The 22,642-nt window shown below is 45.6% G+C and overlaps 1 protein-coding gene across 1 annotated transcript in view; it reads right to left on the reverse strand.

Annotated features, from left to right (window-relative positions):
• Positions 1 to 8,682, reverse strand: part of LOC311223578 (BMP/retinoic acid-inducible neural-specific protein 3-like) — a gene marked incomplete at its 5' end in the record, with an annotated part of 232,234 nt that extends 223,552 nt beyond the window's left edge. Inside the window, one exon of the mRNA XM_084308356.1 lies at positions 8,444 to 8,682. Coding sequence (XP_084164482.1) covers positions 8,444 to 8,682 — 239 coding nt within the window. The remainder of the gene's footprint in view (positions 1 to 8,443) is intronic.
• Between the last annotated feature and the right edge of the window lie 13,960 nt (positions 8,683 to 22,642).

Genomic DNA, 22,642 nt, shown 5'->3' on the forward strand with positions numbered 1-22,642 from the left:
ATAAATATGGCGCAAGTAAATGTAGAAGTCTCTTACCCTTCTTCCCAACTTAGTAACAGAACGTGAAGCCTCACCCACGATACGACGTGCGGTGAAGTATGGCCTGTTTGGCCTTAGAATAGCATTGAGACCTCGTGCGAATTAATAACTGAATTGTCAGAGTTTGGCACTGTACCGTCGAGTGCGACGTATTTCTATCAAGTAATAATAGTCTATCGTGTATGGTGCATCGTGCGGTTAGAGTTCGAAAGTGACCAGCATCTCCAACGCTTCCTCGTGTTATCTAGAGTCTTATCCAGGTTGGGCCGACCACATGGCGCTTTCATCCGAGGAGATCTAGGCGAGGACCGAGGGACATGTACACTGGATTACCTACCCGACGACTGCTGAGCCCTATGCGGCTGGAATATATATTTGCTTTGGTACTGTGATTTGTGGAGCGGATAATCGCCGACACCTGTGAGTGTTGGATTTACCCCCGAGAGGAGTCAAGTTGAGTCGGCGCTCAGAGAGACTGAGGTCGCCTAGCTTCTTCTTCATTGTGGAGCTACAGCCTACAAGAGAACCAAGGTGTATTCATCTGCGGATCAAGAGTCTATTGCACTGTCTTCTGTACTTGAAGTCTCCATAGATATCGTTGACCAGACGGTCTACTACCGACGGCTCTCCTACCCCCCCTACCGGCTTACAACCGGGAGGACCCCCTCCAGAATATCCCGCTATATCATTAAGTGTACCATAGATATAATTCCCTAAGAGCCAGGTTGTATACTTGCTTCCTGCGTAACCAGAGATTGGACATTCAGTGTTGATTTGCCTACGAGTACTCATTTGCCTTACAAGTGCATTCAAATGATAAATGTAAGATAAATATTCTATGTACCTTTTGCTCCATTAAATATTTGATTATTACCTTTGACTGGAACCGATTTCATTGTGGAAAGTGTTCATCATATTTAGATAGCGTGTACTGTATGGCCAGTAGTTAAAGTACATAAAGCGGTAGTGGTTTAATGATACCATACTTATCAATACAGTCAGGGAATTGTACCCCTCAGTTACAGTAACCTTTTTGCAGTTCAGCTGTCACAAGAACCTCCGCCTTGAAACGAGCCATTCAAAATTACAGACACAATCGGCGTAGTTAATTATGTGCGTCAAAGATATCTTGATAAAAATGTGTGTCCACAAGATGGCGGCTTGCATGTAGATTTTCTCTTCTATACCTAAAGTTGAACCTAGAATATGTTTCTGACAACATTTTTAATGACAAGATTGCTCTGCTACTGTATTGCTTGATCTTGAGTCATATTTGACCTGCAATGTCTAGTCTGAAGGTTGGATCTGAATGTCGCTCATGCACCACTGAGATGTACAATCATTTGTATGATAAAAGCGGCTCGCTCATTACAGGCACAAAAACAGCCCATTGAGAACAGGACTGAAACAGAGGTATAGAGGCTGCTAGAATGAGAACAGGACTGAAACAGAGAGGTATAGCGGCTGCTAGAATGAGAACATGACTGAAACAGAGAGGTATAGAGGCTGATAGAATGAGAAAAGGACAGAAACAGAGGTATAGAGGCTGCTAGAATGAGAACAGGACTGAAACAGAGAGGTATAGAGGCTGTTAGAATGAGAACAGAACAAACAGAGAGGTATAGAGGCTATTAGAATGAGAACATGACTGAAACAGAGAGGTGTAGAGGCTGCTAGAATGAGAACAGGACTGAAACAGAGAGGTATAGAGGCTGCTAGAATGAGAACATGACTGAAACAGAGGTATAGAGGCTGCTAGAATGAGAACATGACTGAAACAGAGAGGTATAGAGGCTGCTAGAATGAGAAAAGGACAGAAACAGAGGTATAGAGGCTGCTAGAATGAGAACAGGACTGAAACAGAGAGGTACTGTATAGAGGCTGTTAGAATGAGAACAGGACTGAAACAGAGAGGTATAGATGCTATTAGAATGAGAACAGGACTGAAACAGAGGGGTGTAGAGGCTGCTAGAATGAGAACAGGACTGAAACAGAGATGTATAGAGGCTGCTAGAATGAGAACATGACTGAAACAGAGGTATAGAGGCTGCTAGAATGAGAACAGGACTGAAACATAGAGGTATAGAGGCTGCTAGAATGAGAACAGGACTGCAACAGAGAGGTATAGAGGCTGCTAGAATGAGAACAGGACTGAAACAGAGAAGTATAGAGGCTGCTAGAATGCATAATCTCTAATTCAAAGACATGTTTAGGGGACCTCAAAGACCTATATTAAGTTGTAGTAAAATATGACTAAAAGACTCAAATATGTCTAAACTGAAAGCTTGTGAAAACTATTACATGAATCCACACGGTTGAGTCAACATGGTGCTCATTTCAAAAGAACGAGGCCATTTTGTTGAGATCAGAGGCTCTGTGTAGGATTGTTAGTAACTGTCTAACTGTACATATGGCTGTTTACACTGCTAACTGTTTACATGCATATATAACTGTCTCCACCAGTGACTGTTTAGTTGCATATATATCTGTTCCCACTAGAGGGCGATCTAGGTGGAGCCACCCAGGTACACCACCTTGTGGCGAGTATAAAAGCAAATGTATCCTCCCACTTCGTTCTCTCCCCCTATGTCTCTCAGTGAGAGAAGACCTGTATGTTACTGCTGCTCTTTCCATGTGAATAAAAAGAAACCACGCCAGTTCAGGCTCAACCATGCCTCTTGACCACATTATTGTCGCTCTATAGCCGAATTCTGTTAACACCTTTTACATCTAAAACATGTTATGTGACGGTAAACAAAAATATCAAGATAATACATAGATGAATAATGTGAAGTAAAACTAAGTCGAGAACTAAAAAAATAAAAAATATAAACATGATATCACGTGGGAAATGAGAAATGGGGGAAAATGTAAACACACTGCAGGATATACTGGCAAACCAAATACATTTCTCAAGCTCCAATTCAGATTTATGTGGAAGAATCAATCAAAGGATGGATTTATTTGATATTAAAATCGGACCTAATGATTTTTAAAGCCTATATCTTATTAGGGATTGTGTTTTTTTAATGTTACGTTAATACTCCCTATTAATCGAGAGGGCGCAGAGCTGTAATCTAGTGTGCCTCAAACACAACCTTGCAGCTGACAAGACGCCTCTCAAGGGAGCCGGGTGATAATGCAGAGTAATAAGTATTAAGAGGCCACTAATCACTTGGCCACATGATAAGACTATTAATCTTGCCGCTCCGCGCAGCGGAGCTTCCGATATGGGGCCCGGAGCCGTTTGCCAGAGGAGGAAATATTAAAAAGCTCCCACGCGCCGGCGGCGGGACAATCAACCCGAGCCATAAAGCATCTCCCCGCTACGATCCGTTAGACGTCGACCCCTGTCTGTCTGTTTCCAGATGCCTGGACATTATCTCTCTAGACGATGATAGATATGATTCACGATATGGTTGCCGCTAATTCGCCTCGCAAGCTCGATACCTTGACGTTATCGTGGTGAACAATCAAACCTCTACTCCCCCTCCCCCTCCTCCCCATTCTCTCCCCCCAACCTCCTCCTCCTCATCATCCTCCTCCCCCCCCCCCCGCATTGAGCTAATCGCCGGCTTCTACTTGACCCGCCTGATCGGGTGGTGTAATCTGCATTCTACTCGTGGGTCAGGTCAGTGTGTGTGTGTGTGTGTGTGTGTCTCTGTGTGTGTGTGTGTGTGTGTGTGTGTGTGTGTGTGTGTGTGTGTGTGTGTGTGTGTGTGTGTGTGTGTGTGTGTGTGTGTGTGTGTGTGTGTGTGTGTGTGTGTGTGTGTGTGTGTGTGTGTGTGTGTCTGTGTGTGTGTGTGTATGTGTGTGTGTGTGTGTGTGTGTGTGTGTGTGTGTGTGTGTGTGTGTGTGTGTGTGTGTGTGTGTGTGTGTGTGTGTGTGTGTGTGTGTGTGGGCGGAAGGGGAGAGAGAGTGGTATAATGTAATATACGGTGATCACAGGGTAACCTTACCACATGTAATACATCACACCTCCCATAAATCACGTATCTCCAGGCGTGTGCCGGGTCACTGGCTTCCAAACAATGGCTTCTGCATGAGCAACAACGGGCCGAATGATAAAACTGAAAGGGGTAAAAAATAATAATAAAGCTGTGATATAATTCCTAATTATTATTTGGCTTATTTTTTATTCTTATTCGTGACTAATTGTTTTGTCTACCTAAACTGTTCTAGTCTAGTCTCGTCTGGTCTGGTCTAGTCTAGTCTAGTCTAGTCTAGTCTAGTCTAGTCTAGTCTAGTCTAGTCTAGTCTAGTCTAGTCTAGTCTAGTCTAGTCTAGTCTAGTCTAGTCTGGTCTGGTCTGGTCTGGTCTGGTCTGGTCTAGTCTAGTCTAGTCTAGTCTAGACTAGTCTAGTCTAGTCTAGTCTAATCTGGTCTGGTCTGGTCTTATAAAGGTTGAAATGAAAAATAAAAAACATGTATGAACACTGTAACACTGTCCACAGTTGTGTTGTTGATATACTAGTTTTAACTCTCCGGTCTGGACGCTGCATTCGCTCCGCCGTGGACAGCCTCACCTCATGCATCACGGCGGCCCGTCCTTAGAATGATCTTGCCTCCCTACTCAGGCTACTACTTAACCGTGAGAGCACAACACTAATGTCTCCGCCAATTTGCGGGGGGGTTACCTCACTCTCTCTCCGAGATGAAAGTAGTTTACTCCCTGCATCCCTCGGATCTCGTAAATGTATTCACCTCAGCTGATTCCACTGCAGTGCAATTTATTTCACCCAATATTATCACATTTGCCGGAGCATTTTTAATACGAGTCAGGTGAGGACTCCAGTGCAGATCCCCGCATGGGCTTCGGGTTATAATCTATGTCACTGGAATCCCCACGGGAGGGGATGTTTATGTTATGATGGAGAGGCTCTCTCTCTCTCTGAATCAATATGTCCTTGTTACAGTATATATTCTTTAAAGGCTACAACTTGGTAGGCGGGTTTATAGCCCACCAATCAGTGCTAAGAGCACTAACTGTAATATACTGTATACAGTAGTCTCAAGCATCTTTTAGGGTAGAACCATGAACGCTGCCACATGGGGACTTGCAATTGAAACAGCTGTCCTGCCATAATTAGCGTATTTAACATAATTATAGCTGGTTGAGGACTGGGGTGAGTTCTGTCCTTGAAGCATTTGCAATTGAAAAGGCACTACAGTAGTGACATCAAGGAACTGGAGACTACTGTACTAATATTCGACACGACACTATGTATCATGTAGTATATTACTGTACTGTTTGTGTAGATAGGAGTTGCTCTCTGTTTCAGCATGCCTAAACGGTCCCTCTGTCACCTGTATATCTTACTGTCTTTCGGTGTCGTAACCCGTCATGGCGAGACACTGATCCTGTGTCTCACTCTCACCTCAAATAGCCTAGACTAGAGGTTAGAGATGTGGGCTTGAGACGAGAAGGCCGCCAGTTCGATCCCCAGACTGGCAAGGAAATCTCTGCCAACAACAAATACCAATAAAACGAATACCAATGAGATGCCCTTAAGCAAGGCACCGAAGCCCCGACTGCTTCAACGAAATCGCTCAGCGGTCAAATGTAGAACGTAAAGGGTTAAACGCACGTGCGAAGAGGAGGCAGATGGTGGCCGAAGAAGAACTCTCCTTTTTATAATAATAATAATAATAATACACTTTATTTGTATAGCACCTTTCATACAGAAACTGCAGCTCAAAGTGCTTCACAACAGAAAAAAGACAGGCATAAAATGAGCACATATAGTGCAGACATATAAAATCACAATTTTTCACATTAGGATCTAGCATCCCAACAGGCCACCTTGTCTATGGTTTGATTCAGTTTTAAATAGACAATAATAAAAAGAGTAAGATAAAATAGACAGAGTAAAATAGTGCAATAGTGCAGTGCAATAAAATAGTAGAATAGAATAGACATAAAATGAGCACATAAAGTGCAGACATATAAAATCATTTTCTACAGTGTATTTATACATCATTTGAATTCATGACGTATTTATAATCGGAATCGTCTCTGAATCATCATGTGTTTGGAAAAGCTTGTGCTGAGCCCTCCCTCCCAAATAATCATCTAGAAAAGAAAGGTCCTCACACGGTAGCTACAGCCTACTGCTCTCACTCTCACTCTCTTCCTGGACAGTTTGTCTTTTTCACAATGGTTCACCCCCCAAACAGCTTAGGCGATAAACCCTGTTTGGGTCGAAACATTGTTATAGCTTTTTGCCAGGGAATAAAGCATAGTGTGTTTACTTTCTTTTGCAGGAGTGAAAAGAAGCAGCGCGGTCACACGTACCGTACCAGGAGTCAGGGGTTCGATCCCCACACATTTACCTATTCACTCATACACATTTACCCATTCACTCCCACACATTTACCCACTCACTCACACATTTACCCATTCACTCCCACACATTCACCCATTCACTCACACACATTCACCCATTCACTCATACATTACCCATTCACTCACACACATTTACCCATTCACTCACACATTTACCCATTCACTCCCACACATTTACCCATTCACTCACACACATTTACCCATTCACTCACACACATTTACCCATTCACTCACACACATTTACCCATTCACTCACACATTTACCCATTCACTCCCACACATTTACCCACTCACTCCCACACATTTACCTATTCACTCACACACATTTACCCATTCACTCACACACATGTACCCATTCACTCACACATTTACCCATTCACTCCCACACATTTACCCACTCACTCCCACACATTTACCTATTCACTCACACACATTTACCCATTCACTCACACACATGTACCCATTCACTCCCACACATTTACCCATTCACTCACACATTTACCCATTCACTCCCACACATTTACCTATTCATTCACACACATTTACCCATTCACTCCCACACATTTACCCATTCACTCCCACACATTTACCCATTCACTCACACATTTACCCATTCACTCACACATTTACCCATTCACTCCACACATTTACTCATTCACTCATACATTACCCATTCACTCACACATTTACCCATTCACTCACACATCTACCCACTCACTCACACATTTACCCATTCACTCCCACACATTTACCCATTCACTCACACGTGCACACTGAGTCGACCGTGTGATGCACCGACCTGTTCATCGGGAGCAGTTAAGGGGTTAAGTGTCTCTTTCAAGGACACTTCGACACGCTGCCGGGAGGAGGAACCGTCCAATTACCAGGTGACCGCTCTACCTTCCTGAACCACTGTCACCCCCCCTTGAATGCGGTCAGTCATTCTATTGTAAAGTGCTTTGTGTTCTAGTGCTTGAAAGGGGCTCTAGGGACGCATTCATACCATTCATACATCCATTAATTTATTCATCCATTCATTCACACATTAATTCATCCATCCATTCATTAATTCATGCATACATACATACATTCATTCATGTATTTATGTATTCACTCACTCACTCACTCACTCACTCACTCACTCAATCACTCACTCACTCATTCATTCATGTACTTACTCATTCATCCATCAATCCATTAATTGGTTCATTAATTTATTCATTCATTCATTTATTCACTCACTCATTCAGCCATTCATACTTTCATTCATTTATTCATACATTCATTCACACATTCATTAATTCATGCATACATTAATTCACTCATTCATTCATTCATTCACTCATTATTTCACTCATTCATTCACTCATTCATTCGCTCATTCATCCATGCACCCATTAATTCATTCATTTATCCCTTCATTTATTCACTCACTCATTCATTCAGTCATTCATAATTTCATTAATTTATCCATACATACATTCACACATTCAGGCATCCATTAATTCATACATTAATTCACTCATTCATTCATTCATTCATTTATTCATTCATTCATTCATTCATATTCGGTCATTCACTCACTCATTTGTCCACTCATTCATGCACTCATTCATTCACTCATCCATCCATTCATTCATTCATACATTAATTAATTCATTAATTCACTCATCCATTCATTCACTCACTCACTCACACACTCACTCACTCACTCACTCACTCACTGACTCACTCACTCACTCACACACTCACTCACTCACTCACTCACTGACTCACTCACTCACTCACTCACTCACTCACTCACTCACTCACCAATCCATCCACCCATCCATCCATCCATCCATCCATACATCCATCCATCCATCCATTCATCCATCCATCCATCCATCCATCCATCCATACATCCATCCATCCATCCATCCATCCATCCATCCATCCATCCATCCATCCATCCATCCATTCATCCATCCATCCATCCATCCATCCATCCATCCATTAATTCATTCACTCACTCACTCATCCCAGTACACCCTGAGCGCCGCAGCCCGAGGGCCCTCACCTGTAGATCTTGTATCTGGTGGAGAAGCCCTGCCGGTTCCTCTCCACAAAGTCCATGTACTCCGGAGAGTGATGGAAGGGCCCCTTGTCGGACAGGAGCCAGTCCAGGGGTCCGCTGGGCCTCTCGTTGGGGAGGCCGCCACCGGCCGTGGCTTCCCCCGTGGGGGGCCACACGCACACCCACACCCAGCAGTGGAGGCTGAGGCTGAGGAGGAGGAAGAGGAAGCCCCATGGAGCCATCAGAGAGGGAGGCCTTCGAGGGAGGGAGGGATGAAGGGGGTTTCAGCAGCCGGGGCCACGCGTCGTCAGCTCTCTCCACCACGGGGACCGCAGCCGTGCGTTCTGCATTCCCTCGCCGCCCCCCGAGGACCTGGAAGAGAGACACTGTGGTGTGAGTGGCAGGCTCCCTCATGCGGAGCTCAGTGGCAGACGGAGGATAAATACACTGTAGAGCTCATGGCTCCCTTTTTTTTCTCTTTTCTTTGTTTAAAGGGATACTTCGCTGGGAAAACAACACTGATAACATAATTTGTATTTGTATTTATTGGTTTAAAATACAGAGACAGTGCATATTAACGAACATTTGACTGTAAATATGCCAGTTTAGCCAAGTTGGCTAATTTTCAACTGTAGTCTCTGGGGCAGGTGACATGAGCACAACAATAATTAAAACATAGTACAATAATTAAAACACAGTAGGAATCAGTATAGGTTACAATACACTAAAATACATACAAATAAATACATTAAAATACATTACAATACAACCCCTCAGTTAAAATGGTCGCACACTTGACCATCTCTCAACCATGATTTTAAGTTAGTTTTAAATGAAATGTAACTTTGATACTCCCTGAGCCGTGTTGGCAGACTGTTCCAGGTGTGGGCTGCTCTCACGGAAAAGGCTGTCTGACTAAAAGCAGACCTCCTGTTTGGGACTACACAGTCCCCTCTGACTACAGACCTGGTATATCTGTCAGCAGATGCTTTCTGTTTTATGAAAGTACAGAGGGGGGGAGGAGCCAAGCCATGTAGGATTTTATAGGTAAGGCAGGCATCTTTGAATTTGACAAGATTGTCCCAGCTCAGTAGGTTCTGGTTTGCTATGCTATAACAATGGTGGTGGCTGTTTGTTTTCCTGTCCAGAACTTTCACAGCCTGATGGTAAACTACCTGTACAGATCGTAGTGTTGTACAGGAGGCTTGTGTCCAGCTAGTCAGACAGTATGTTAAGTGTGACATAATAATGGCATTAAAATACAGTACTGCTGCTTTTGTTGACAGAGAGTTTCTCACACACGTCCCGAAACTGTAATGGCACATCATAATGGCACAAATACAATAAGTAAATTAGTTTGAATATAACTTAGCCCCTCTTAGTCCATAACCCTCTTAGTCCATAACTTAGCCCCTCCGTATCTTACTGAACGTCTCCAGTCGTAGGCTCCCTCTATGTCACTCAGATCCTCCTCTTCCTTCCAACTTGTTACTCCCCCTTCCCATCTGACTACCAGTACCATTACCATACATGGGATCCAGAACCTTCTCCCGCTGCACCCCCCGCCTCTGGAATTACCTACCACAAGACATCCGCACAATAGACCACCTCCCCACCTTTGTTTCCCCGTCTCAAAACACATTAAGGTTATTCTGGCATATTCACTTTAATTTTAAGTTGATTACAACTTTGTAATATTGTGTTTTACTGTGTACTGTAATTGTATTTGTTTTTAACCCTGTATGGTGACCTTGGATGCTTTGAAAGGCGCCTTCAAATGAAATGCATTATTATTATTATTATTATTATTATTATTATTATTATTATTATTATTATTATTATTATTATTATTATTATTATTATTATTATTATTATTATTATTATTAACACTTTAAGGACCAGCCACGAGTTAACTCGTGTTTCGATTCCACCCGTTGAGGACCAGAGCCATGAGTTAACTCGTGGCAAGTTGTTATTGTTTTATTCCATATTAATAAACGGATCAAGATCCCGGATCGACTCTGCAGATTTTCCTGCCAGATTTAAATCGGCGACATGCAATACCGGCCAGATCCTCTTAGGGGTGCCATCGCTCCACTGCAGTATCATTGAGGCCGAATGGGGGGAAAAAAATTTTTACTGTCTGGGGCGTTTCATATGAGCCTGGATCCCAGCCGAACATCCTCCATCTTTGATCACGTTACGGAACGCAGATTTCAGCCTGGAATAATGGGATTTATGATCATATGGACATATCGATCTACCAGATGCCGATGAATAATGACGAAATGCTGCCGGCGATCACATGAACTGACGGTAGGATACTATTCACCCAAATTACAGCCGGATTGGACATTGTTGTAACACGCAAGTGATCGATCAGTGAATATGGCTACTTGAACGCACACTCTATTGCTAATCAATAATGCTGATCGGCGTCCCCCGCCGCCCCCATTTCATCCATAGATCCTCTGTAATAGTCCGGATGCTAAGCAGTTTGTTTTATTTCATTCGTATATATACAACAGAAATGGCGTTTGATATAACGTGACTAGCCTTTAGCCTCATATCTAGCTTCCCAGAAAAAAGATGAGACAAAAACTGCGATAAAGCTTATATTCACAACGCTATAAAATGACAACCAACCTATGGATTTTTATTTTCTTTAAGCCATTATGAAGGCACGGTTTATGCACTCAAGTGACAATGAGAATGGACAGCAATACTATAAAGCAGGGCTATTCAACTGGCGGCCCGCGGGCCAGATCCGGCCCGCGGGATGATTCTGACCGGCCCGCCAAAGATTACATGATAATAAAAAAATATATAAAATAAATATTTTTTTTAATATTTTTTTTATTTAACTTTTTTTAACTTTTTTCTTTTCATGTCAACGTTAACACGCACAATTGAGCCAAAAGTCACTCAATTAATGACAGATTTCATTGATAAATTGAGGGAAAACTTTGCAAGTCGATTTGATGAATTTGACATGTCCAGAGAATTGATGCATTTTGTGAGCAACCCATTTGCCAATGTAGCTGCTATTTCCACAAAAGGACAAGAGTTCCTTGCATCACTTCACATTGATGAAGGTCTCCTGCAACTTGAAATAATTGACATGCAAGCATCATCTGCTCTGAAGCAGGCACTTGAGAATGAATCCACCACAACATTTTGGATAAAGTGTATTCATGTCAAGACATTCCCCAAAATAAAAAGGCTGGCAATATCTGTGCTAACAATGTTTGGCTCAACATACACCTGTGAATCCAGTTTCTCTCACATGAATGCCATTAAAACAAGCAACCGTGCCTCCTTGACAAATGAGCATTTGCATCACTGTTTGCGGGTAGCCCTCACTTCCTAGGAACCCTCTTTCTCTGCCATTGCCCAGTCAAAGAAGTGCAATCGCTCTCATTAGATGTGTGTATGTACCGGTAGGCTAGGCCTGTCTGCCCCCCACCCCCTTGATGTTTGAGAGTTAAGAGTGGACAATAAGTGCTAATAAGATGCTGTGATTTGCTGTTGTTGCACAGACATGAAGCACTTTTTCATAAGCTCAGCTGCACTATAAATGTGTTTTTTTGTTCAAGTGTTGATGTTAGAATGTTCAGATGCACATCATGCACTTGTTTGTTTTTTATTTTATTTTTATATTGAAATGTTGAAGAGGAGATGTTGCAGTTGTTGCACAGTCATAAATGAAGCACTTTTTGCAGGAGATGTTGCACATGTGGCACATAAATGAAGCACTTTTTTTGAAAAGTATACTACTTTTGCAATGTAGTTAAATAAAAGTTGTGAAAATGTGGTTGCGTGTTGTGTCAAGTGTACATATATTCATAGCACGGGGAGGCGCCGTGGCAGTCCGGCCCCTGGCCCCTTGGGTTTCTGACAATGTGGCCCCCTGAACAATTTAGTTGAATAGCTGTTATGGTTTGTAACCGACCCCAATCGCACAACACAAGACAGGTATGATGGTTTGCCAAGAAACAGATATTTATTTAGAACAGGGAAAAAGGGCACTGTCCCTTTAAGGGAGAAAACACAAAACACTGGAATAACACAAGAGGGGAAGGTAAAGGGAACGCCTAAGGGAAGGTTAAGGGAACGCCTTGGGAAGGTTAAGGGAACGCCTTGGGACAGGTTAAGGGAACGCCTTGGGAAGGTTAAGGGAACGCCTTGGGAAGGTTAAGGGAACGCCTTGGGACAGGTTAAGGGAACGCCTTGGGACAGAGGACTAGGGACTAAGAGAGCTAGGGATAGAGGACTAGGGACTAGGAGAACTAGGGATAGAGGACTAGGGACTAGGAGAACTAGGGATAGAGGACTAGGGACTAGGAGAACTAGGGATAGAGGACTAGGGACTAGGAGAACTAGGGATAGAGGACTAGGGACTAGGAGAACTAGGGATAGAGGACTAGGGACTAGGAGAACTAGGGATAGAGGACTAGGGACTAGGAGAACTAGGGATAGAGGACTAGGGACTAAAGGGGACTGAGGCCCGCGGAGGCGGGCTGGGGAACCGGGAGGAACTGGGGACTGGTGGGAAAACATCTGGGCCGCTCTGCAGAACAGAGGAGAGGGTTAATATTCAAAGGGAACAAACAGAGCAGATGCAGAACAGTCCAAATAACAAAGTGACAAAGTAAATACTATCTTCGTGTGAACAAACACACAGTGGGAGATGGAATGTCCAAAATAATATCCACGAGAGAACAAAACAGAGTGGGAGATGAAATGTCCAAAACTAATAACTAGGTGAGAACTAAAGGAGGCAATACGCTGGGGAACAGCAGCGGGACGAGGGCAAGGGGCATTACGCTGAGTGAGTGACATCACAATCAAAACTCACCCAGGCGTATGCGTAAAGGTACAGGGACAGCAACGGGAACGGGGGCAAGGGCACTACGCTGAGTGAGTGACATCACAATCAAAACTCACCCAGGCGTATGCGTAAAGGTACAGGGACAGCAACGGGAACGGGGGCAAGGGCACTACGCTGAGTGAGTGACATCACAATCAAAACTCACCCAGGCGTATGCGTAAAGGTACAGGGACAGCAACGGGAACGGGGGCAAGGGCACTACGCTGAGTGAGTGACATCACAATCAAAACTCACCCAGGCGTATGCGTAAAGGTACAGGGACAGCAACGGGGCGAGGGCATCGCCACCGGGTGGCTGGCTGTCCGAGCCGAGGGACAGAGTGCTGGAACAGTGGCGGGCGGCGAGGGTGTCGTCCACCGGGTAGCCGCTGTCGGAGCCGAGGAACAGAGTGCGCGCCACACCTTGGTGTGCGCGTCGGAACAGAGAGCTGGAACAGTGGCGGGGGCGAGGGTGTCGTCCACCGGGTAGCCGCTGTCGGAGCCGAGGAACAGAGTGCGCGCCACACCTTGGTGTGCGCGTCGGAACAGTGGCGGTGGCGAGGGCGTCGTCCACCGGGTAGCCGCTGTCGGAGCCGAGGAACAGAGTGCGCGCCACACCTTGGTGTGCGCGTCGGAACAGTGGCGGTGGCGAGGGCGTCGTCCACCGGGTAGCCGCTGTCGGAGCCGAGGAACAGAGTGCGCGCCACACCTTGGTGTGCGCGTCGGAACAAAGAGACGCCTCGGGGTGCGTCTGCGAGGAGGAGTGTGCCAAGCACGAAGGTCTGGAAGATGCGCGTCGGCGCGCTGAGGTCTGGAGAGCGTGCCAAGCTCGAAGGTCTGGAAGATGCGCGTCTGTGCGCTGGTACGGAGGAGCGTGCCAAGCTCGAAGGTCTGGAAGATGCGCGTCAGTGCGCTGGTACGGAGGAGCGTGCCAAGCTCGAAGGTCTGGAAGATGCGCGTCAGTGCGCTGGTACGGAGGAGCGTGCCAAGCTCGAAGGTCCTTGGAAGATGCGCGTTGCGCGCTGAGGACTGGAGAGCGTCTGCGCTGGTCTGGATGTGCGTCAGGACGAACAGCTGCGCGGGGGTCTGCAGTGGAACGCTGGGGTGCCTCCCGTGGAAGTACAGGGAGCGCAGACCAGTCTCCCCCACAGGCAACGGCGACAGCTGGCGAAGGCTGGAGCACACATCTCGACGCCGGAGAATGGAACAGCATAGGCAGACAGGGGATCTCCCGAAAGAGTCTAGATGTTTAGAGAATATGACTCGGCAAGTATACAACACGACCCCACGCCAAAACGAGGGGAAGCGCCCTGGTATTTAAAGCCCACAGGGGGACTAATTAGCCTGCCACCACAGGTGCGAGAGATAATAGAATATCAAACAGGTGTGGCCACTAAGGGTAAGGAACGAGAGGGTGGGGGCTAGAGAGAGTGAGTAGGGAATTCCTAACAGTAGGCTTAAAGAAGACAGAGAATAGGGAATTCCTAACAGTAGGCTTAAAGAAGACAGAGAAAAGGTAGTGAGCAGCGGGCAAAACCTCACAGTATCCCCCCCTCCAACGGGAGCCACCCGGCGACCCAAAACAAATACAGACAGAGTGGCAGGGGGCAAAACAAGACAAAAACAAAGGCACTGGCCAAGCCAGTAGGGGAAGCCACCACAAGAGTGGGGCTAGCAAAAGAAACAGGGTCGCCGAGGGGTAACTGGGGGAACTGGTCTAGAGGAACTGGGTCTAGAGAACTAGTCTAGCGAACTGGGCAAGAGAACTGGCCTAGAGAACTGGTTTAGAGGAACTGGTCTAGAGGAACTGGGTCTAGAGAACTGGTCTAGAGCAACTGGTCTAGAGGAACTGAGGGGCAAGCAGGGTAGCTAAGGGGTAACCATGGAAGCACCGGGAAAGGGCTAGCAGAGGGAAGGTTAGCTGCCAGGGCACTGATAGCTACAGGGCCTATGCTAGCTGTACTGCTACATCAACATAGAGGCTGCGCTAGCTGCCGGAGCTAGGCTGGCAGACAGGGCTGGACCAGCATGAGAGCACAAGCTAGCTGGAAGGACAGTCCTAGCTGTGTGAGAAAAACTGACCTTGCTAGCTGAAAGGGCAGTCCTAGCAGTGGGATAACTACACAAAAAGGTGGAGGCCATGCAGAGGGACCGGGTTAGCTGCTTGGGCCTGGCTAGCTACAGGGCCCATGCCAGCTGCAAGGCTGCATTAACATAGAGGCTGTGCTAACAGCCGGGGCCAAGCTAGCAGACCGGGGCCATGCAGAGGGAAACTGGGTTAGCTGCCAGGGCAAGGCTAGCTACAGGGGGGTCAAACAGGGCAAAACGGGAAGCAAACAGGGGAGCTAACCGGGGAGACTAACAAGCTAAACAGGGGAGTAACAGGCTAACAAGGGAGCTAAACAGGACTAACAGGGAAGCTAAACTGGGCTAACAGGGAAGCCAACAGGGCTAACAGGGGAGCTAGAGGGGACAAGAAAAAAAAAGGCAAACTCAACATACACCGTCTGTGCTGGCTGGGGTCGTCGATTTGGTGGGGTCGTACTGTTATGGTTTGTAACCGACCCCAATCGCACAACACAAGACAGGTATGATGGTTTGCCAAGAAACAGATATTTATTTAGAACAGGGAAAAAGGGCACTGTCCCTTTAAGGGAGAAAACACAAAACACTGGAATAACACAAGAGGGGAAGGTAAAGGGAATGCCTAAGGGAAGGTTAAGGGAACGCCTTGGGAAGGTTAAGGGAACGCCTTGGGACAGGTTAAGGGAATGCCTTGGGAAGGTTAAGGGAACGCCTTGGGAAGGTTAAGGGAACGCCTTGGGACAGGTTAAGGGAACGCCTTGGGACAGAGGACTAGGGAATAAGAGAGCTAGGGATAGAGGACTAGGGACTAGGAGAACTAGGGATAGAGGACTAGGGACTAGGAGAACTAGGGATAGAGGACTAGGGACTAGGAGAACTAGGGATAGAGGACTAGGGACTAGGAGAACTAGGGATAGAGGACTAGGGACTAGGAGAACTAGGGATAGAGGACTAGGGACTAGGAGAACTAGGGATAGAGTACTAGGGACTAGGAGAACTAGGGATAGAGGACTAGGGACTAAAGGGGACTGAGGCCCGCGGAGGCGGGCTGGGGAACCGGGAGGAACTGGGGACTGGTGGGAAAACATCTGGGCCGCTCTGCAGAACAGAGGAGAGGGTTAATATTCAAAGGGAACAAACAGAGCAGATGCAGAACAGTCCAAATAACAAAGTGACAAAGTAAATACTATCTTCGTGTGAACAAACACACAGTGGGAGATGGAATGTCCAAAATAATATCCACGAGAGAACAAAACAGAGTGGGAGATGAAATGTCCAAAACTAATAACTAGGTGAGAACTAAAGGAGGCAATACGCTGGGGAACAGCAGCGGGACGAGGGCAAGGGGCATTACGCTGAGTGAGTGACATCACAATCAAAACTCACCCAGGCGTATGCGTAAAGGTACAGGGACAGCAACGGGAACGGGGGCAAGGGCACTACGCTGAGTGAGTGACATCACAATCAAAACTCACCCAGGCGTATGCGTAAAGGTACAGGGACAGCAACGGGAACGGGGGCAAGGGCACTACGCTGAGTGAGTGACATCACAATCAAAACTCACCCAGGCGTATGCGTAAAGGTACAGGGACAGCAACGGGAACGGGGGCAAGGGCACTACGCTGAGTGAGTGACATCACAATCAAAACTCACCCAGGCGTATGCGTAAAGGTACAGGGACAGCAACGGGGCGAGGGCATCGCCACCGGGTGGCTGGCTGTCCGAGCCGAGGGACAGAGTGCTGGAACAGTGGCGGGCGGCGAGGGTGTCGTCCACCGGGTAGCCGCTGTCGGAGCCGAGGAACAGAGTGCGCGCCACACCTTGGTGTGCGCGTCGGAACAGAGAGCTGGAACAGTGGCGGGGGCGAGGGTGTCGTCCACCGGGTAGCCGCTGTCGGAGCCGAGGAACAGAGTGCGCGCCACACCTTGGTGTGCGCGTCGGAACAGTGGCGGTGGCGAGGGCGTCGTCCACCGGGTAGCCGCTGTCGGAGCCGAGGAACAGAGTGCGCGCCACACCTTGGTGTGCGCGTCGGAACAGTGGCGGTGGCGAGGGCGTCGTCCACCGGGTAGCCGCTGTCGGAGCCGAGGAACAGAGTGCGCGCCACACCTTGGTGTGCGCGTCGGAACAAAGAGACGCCTCGGGGTGCGTCTGCGAGGAGGAGTGTGCCAAGCACGAAGGTCTGGAAGATGCGCGTCGGCGCGCTGAGGTCTGGAGAGCGTGCCAAGCTCGAAGGTCTGGAAGATGCGCGTCTGTGCGCTGGTACGGAGGAGCGTGCCAAGCTCGAAGGTCTGGAAGATGCGCGTCAGTGCGCTGGTACGGAGGAGCGTGCCAAGCTCGAAGGTCTGGAAGATGCGCGTCAGTGCGCTGGTACGGAGGAGCGTGCCAAGCTCGAAGGTCCTTGGAAGATGCGCGTTGCGCGCTGAGGACTGGAGAGCGTCTGCGCTGGTCTGGATGTGCGTCAGGACGAACAGCTGCGCGGGGGTCTGCAGTGGAACGCTGGGGTGCCTCCCGTGGAAGTACAGGGAGCGCAGACCAGTCTCCCCCACAGGCAACGGCGACAGCTGGCGAAGGCTGGAGCACACATCTCGACGCCGGAGAATGGAACAGCATAGGCAGACAGGGGATCTCCCGAAAGAGTCTAGATGTTTAGAGAATATGACTCGGCAAGTATACAACACGACCCCACGCCAAAACGAGGGGAAGCGCCCTGGTATTTAAAGCCCACAGGGGGACTAATTAGCCTGCCACCACAGGTGCGAGAGATAATAGAATATCAAACAGGTGTGGCCACTAAGGGTAAGGAACGAGAGGGTGGGGGCTAGAGAGAGTGAGTAGGGAATTCCTAACAGTAGGCTTAAAGAAGACAGAGAATAGGGAATTCCTAACAGTAGGCTTAAAGAAGACAGAGAAAAGGTAGTGAGCAGCGGGCAAAACCTCACAATAGCCCTGCTATAAAGTATATATATAGCTGTTAGAAAGTACATCGGTTTGTTGACAAACCCTGGTCGTCCAGAACCATATTACACTGCAAACCGTGGTCGCCAATGTGTTAATATGGCCACCAGTGATGTCATCGGGCACGTTGAATCCTTGTGTTGTGTTAATTACAGCTAAATGAAATGATAAAGTAGCAGTTCCTATAAGACAAGGTATTGCTATTTCTTCACTTCATGGTGTAGTTTTTGGACGTGTGCAATATGTGCAAAATAAATGCCCCTTTAATGCTCCCAAAATGCCAAAGACAACTGTTGCTCATGTTGATCCTAACATTAACATTTTGACTGAAACATTGTCAGTAGTCTAATGAAAATAGATTTTAGTAATCATAAATCTATGGAATAGCATGCCAAACCGTGATTTGTACACAATGAGTATTGTAAATCAGCCATGGTGCATACATATATAAATATATATGATATATATATATATATATATATATATATATATATATATATATATATATATATATATATATATATATATATATATATATATATATATAATGAAGTACAGAGCATACATATATATGTATTATGAACTCTATAGTAACAGTAATAAAGAACTATTGTATTGCACTGTAAAGAAACTGTGATGTTATAGTATGTCTGCACTTTATGTGCTCATTTCATCATTCATGTCTTTCACATTCTACTAAAACTGAATCAAACCATAAACAAGGTGGCCTGTTGGGATGTTAGATCCTAATGTGAAAAACTGTGATTTTATGTCTGCTCATTTTAACCTTGCTATTATTTTACTTATTTTTACTTTTATCTCTACGCCCCAGACCAGGCTGCAGAAACAAATTAGTGGGGGGGCATAAAATGTTATCGGGGGGGGGCACAATGGTTTTTCAACACAGGTTCCCTTTTATACGTTTCAGCTGGGACAGCGGCGCTGTGGCTTGCTTGGCGCTGCCCACGGTGCTGAACTAAACAGCAGAGAGGCAATTGAAAAATCGAATTTCTCTCTATCTTAAGAACTTTCACTTATACAAAAACAGACTGAACGGATATATATAACAGACCTGCTGGGGCAGCGGACTGAGAGCAGGGGACACAAACAGGCTGGATAAGATGGTCAAGAAGGCCAGTAGCGTGGTTGGGTGGAGCTGGACTCTAGCGAGGGTGGCGGAGAGGAGGAACCTTGCTAAGCTTCAGGCCATCAGGGAAAACCCCTCCCACCCACTATACACAGACTTGGCTGACAGGAGGAGCATGTTATAGGCTCACACTACCTAAATGCAGCACTGAACGGCACAGGAAGTTCTTCATTCCGACAGCCATCAGACTATACAATGCATCACTGTGCCTCACTGCATCACTGAGCACAGAGTGACAATTACCATCTTCCTGGACTCTTACTTTGTAAACAGCACTGTGCATTATTACACCTACTGTAGACTTCAGTATATTTTTACTGTATTTATTTACTGTATCTTTTATTCTATTTTTATTCTATTTCATTTTATTCTATTCTTAGGCCATTTGTTTTGTTATTCTTATTTGTGAATTGTTCTGTCTAAATGTTTAATGTTGAGTGATTTGCAGTGTCAAATTTCCCTCAGGATAATACATTTCTATTCTATTCTATTCTATATCTTTGAAAAGTCTCCATTTATTCAACACTTCTGAATTCACTGACAAACTGAACTGAACTGACAAAAATAAGGTGCATAAAAAAGCAAACAAAATTCCTCCACAGGCTACTCACCATCATTAGTAGAGCGGCAAGCGGCGTTTGGGGACAGAGTGAAATCCTCTTAAAACACTGCCCCTCCACTCATTCCTGAACTTTTTTGTTAAGTCCTTCTCAAATGCCAACTGAATTAAATTGGCCTTAGTTGCATCGATGAAGCATACTAAGGCGATGTTCTGTAAAGACGTTCTTGAGGGTAGAAAACGAATTCTCACAGAGTGCTGTGCTAGCTTCAGTAGTGTTGTTGTTGACATCAGTGCCCACTAGGGCTGTCCCCGACTAAGGATTTGGATAGTTGACTTTGATTGACAAAAAATTGACAAAAAAAAAAAAAAAAAAAAAAATTTACCAGGGTGGGCACAGCTGACTCAGTGGGCGGGCCCGGCCCCCTAATGCCCGCCCATGGCGCCGGGACTGCTACGCCCCACTATCCGCTGGGTGCATACGATGACCGTTATCATGTTTTGTAACAGATTACAGAAATTCAAGAAGCCTATTGGAACGTGAGGTTCTGATATGATTAATTGATTAATTGATTAATATATCTGCATTATTTTATCCCACTTTATGCTTTGCTCTTGCTGCTTGTTTTACACTGATTGTATGTCTTATTTTACTGATGTAAAGCACTTTGAACTGCAATCCCCTGTATGAAAGGTGCTATACAAATAAAGTTATTATTATTATTATTATTATTATTATTATTATTATTATTATTATTATTATTATTATTATTATTATTATTATTATTATTAATATTATTATTATTATTACAGAGGTTTTCTGACAGCCGGGAAGGCCGGTAGAGACATGAGCGAGCTTGATGGGAGGTCAACTCGGACCACATAATAATTGCCCTCCTCCTCTGTCTGCTTGGTATTCTCTCCTATCTGTTGGTGACCGGAGGCCGGGTCAGAGGTAAAACGCTCCGCCTGTAGCCGTCTCATCAGTACAGTGTGAAGTGTTGTGACGTCCACACATCACCCACACACACCCACAGACACCCACACACACACCCACACACACACGCATGCATGCACGCACGCACGCACGCACGCACGCACGCACGCACGCACGCACGCACGCACGCACGCACGCACGCACGCACACACACACACACACACACACACACACACACACACACACACACACACACACACACACACACACACACACACACACACACACACACACACACACACACACACACACACATACACACACAGACACATACACACACAGACACAGACACACACACAGACACAGTCAGACACACACAGACACAGACACACACACACAGACACAGACAGACACACACACACCAGGGTTAGCACAAGGTCCTTGTAGGCTGGAATTTTATTTAAAGTGTAACTAATTGTCGGAAATTGGTTTTAACCCTCAAGTTGTGTTAGGAATTGGCACCACTGACCGTTGTTAGCAGGTCAATGTTGACCCGGGGTCTAACTCAGTCCTGACCACTAAAAAGAAAGGAGTATCACTCAATATAGTTAATACTACATCCTAACTAACATTATATGCATTCATAACCAGATAATCCCATTGTAATTTGATTTTATGGCCCCCGAGACACATCATGTCCCTTATTTTTAAGATGAAAATGAGGTTGTTCAATCATAATATACTAAATGTGAAACCCATAGATAATAATGTTTTATGACTATAATAGAACAATATTAGAATATAACTTCTGAAAAAAAGTTTAGTATATTTATTATTATTTTATTTATTTATATTTACTATTTTTATAGTATAGTTTTACCTTGCTGGGTCAACAATGACCCTAACACCACAGTCGTACCTTTTTTTCTGCAGATACCTTCAGAATTTTCAAAATGGTGAAACATCGTTTTGCTGTGCTTATATATGTGTTGTGGAGGATATCATAAAGCCTTGTTCTAATAAAATCAACTACATGGTAGTTATTACATATTATAACCTTGAAACGGGTCGCTGGAGACCCTAACACCACATAAGGGTTAAGCCATAAATATTGGATCAGATTTATTTTATATAAAAAACAGCATTTAAAAGTGAATTGTATCCTTTTAAATGCCCTAAAATAAAAAATAGTGCTTGGAAAAGTACTTGAAAGTCCATGAATTTAATTTTGCAATGTCTGTGGGAACCTGGACACACACACACACACAGACACACGTCATCCACAGACACACACACACACACACAGACACACGTCACCCACAGCCACGACCGTTGTTTCAAGGTGTGCCGTTTGTGTCCATGAATTAGATTAGATTTGATTAGATTCAAATGTATAGTCATCATCATACAGAAAATGCACACACACAGACACACACACACACACACACACATGGACACACAGACACACACGCACACACACATGCACACACACACGCACACACACATACCATTGACTTTGCATTAGTGGCAAACTAACCGGAGCTAGTATGAGGAACAGAGAAAGGACTTTACTGATCAACAATCACTGGTACTGTAAGTAGCAACGACCACAACCGTACCTGTAAAGGTACATTCCACCGTGGTCAGCAC

The sequence above is a fragment of the Notolepis coatsorum genome, assembly GCF_963971535.1.
Source record: "Notolepis coatsorum genome assembly, chromosome: 2".
Taxonomy (NCBI): Eukaryota; Metazoa; Chordata; class Actinopteri; order Aulopiformes; family Paralepididae; genus Notolepis; species Notolepis coatsorum.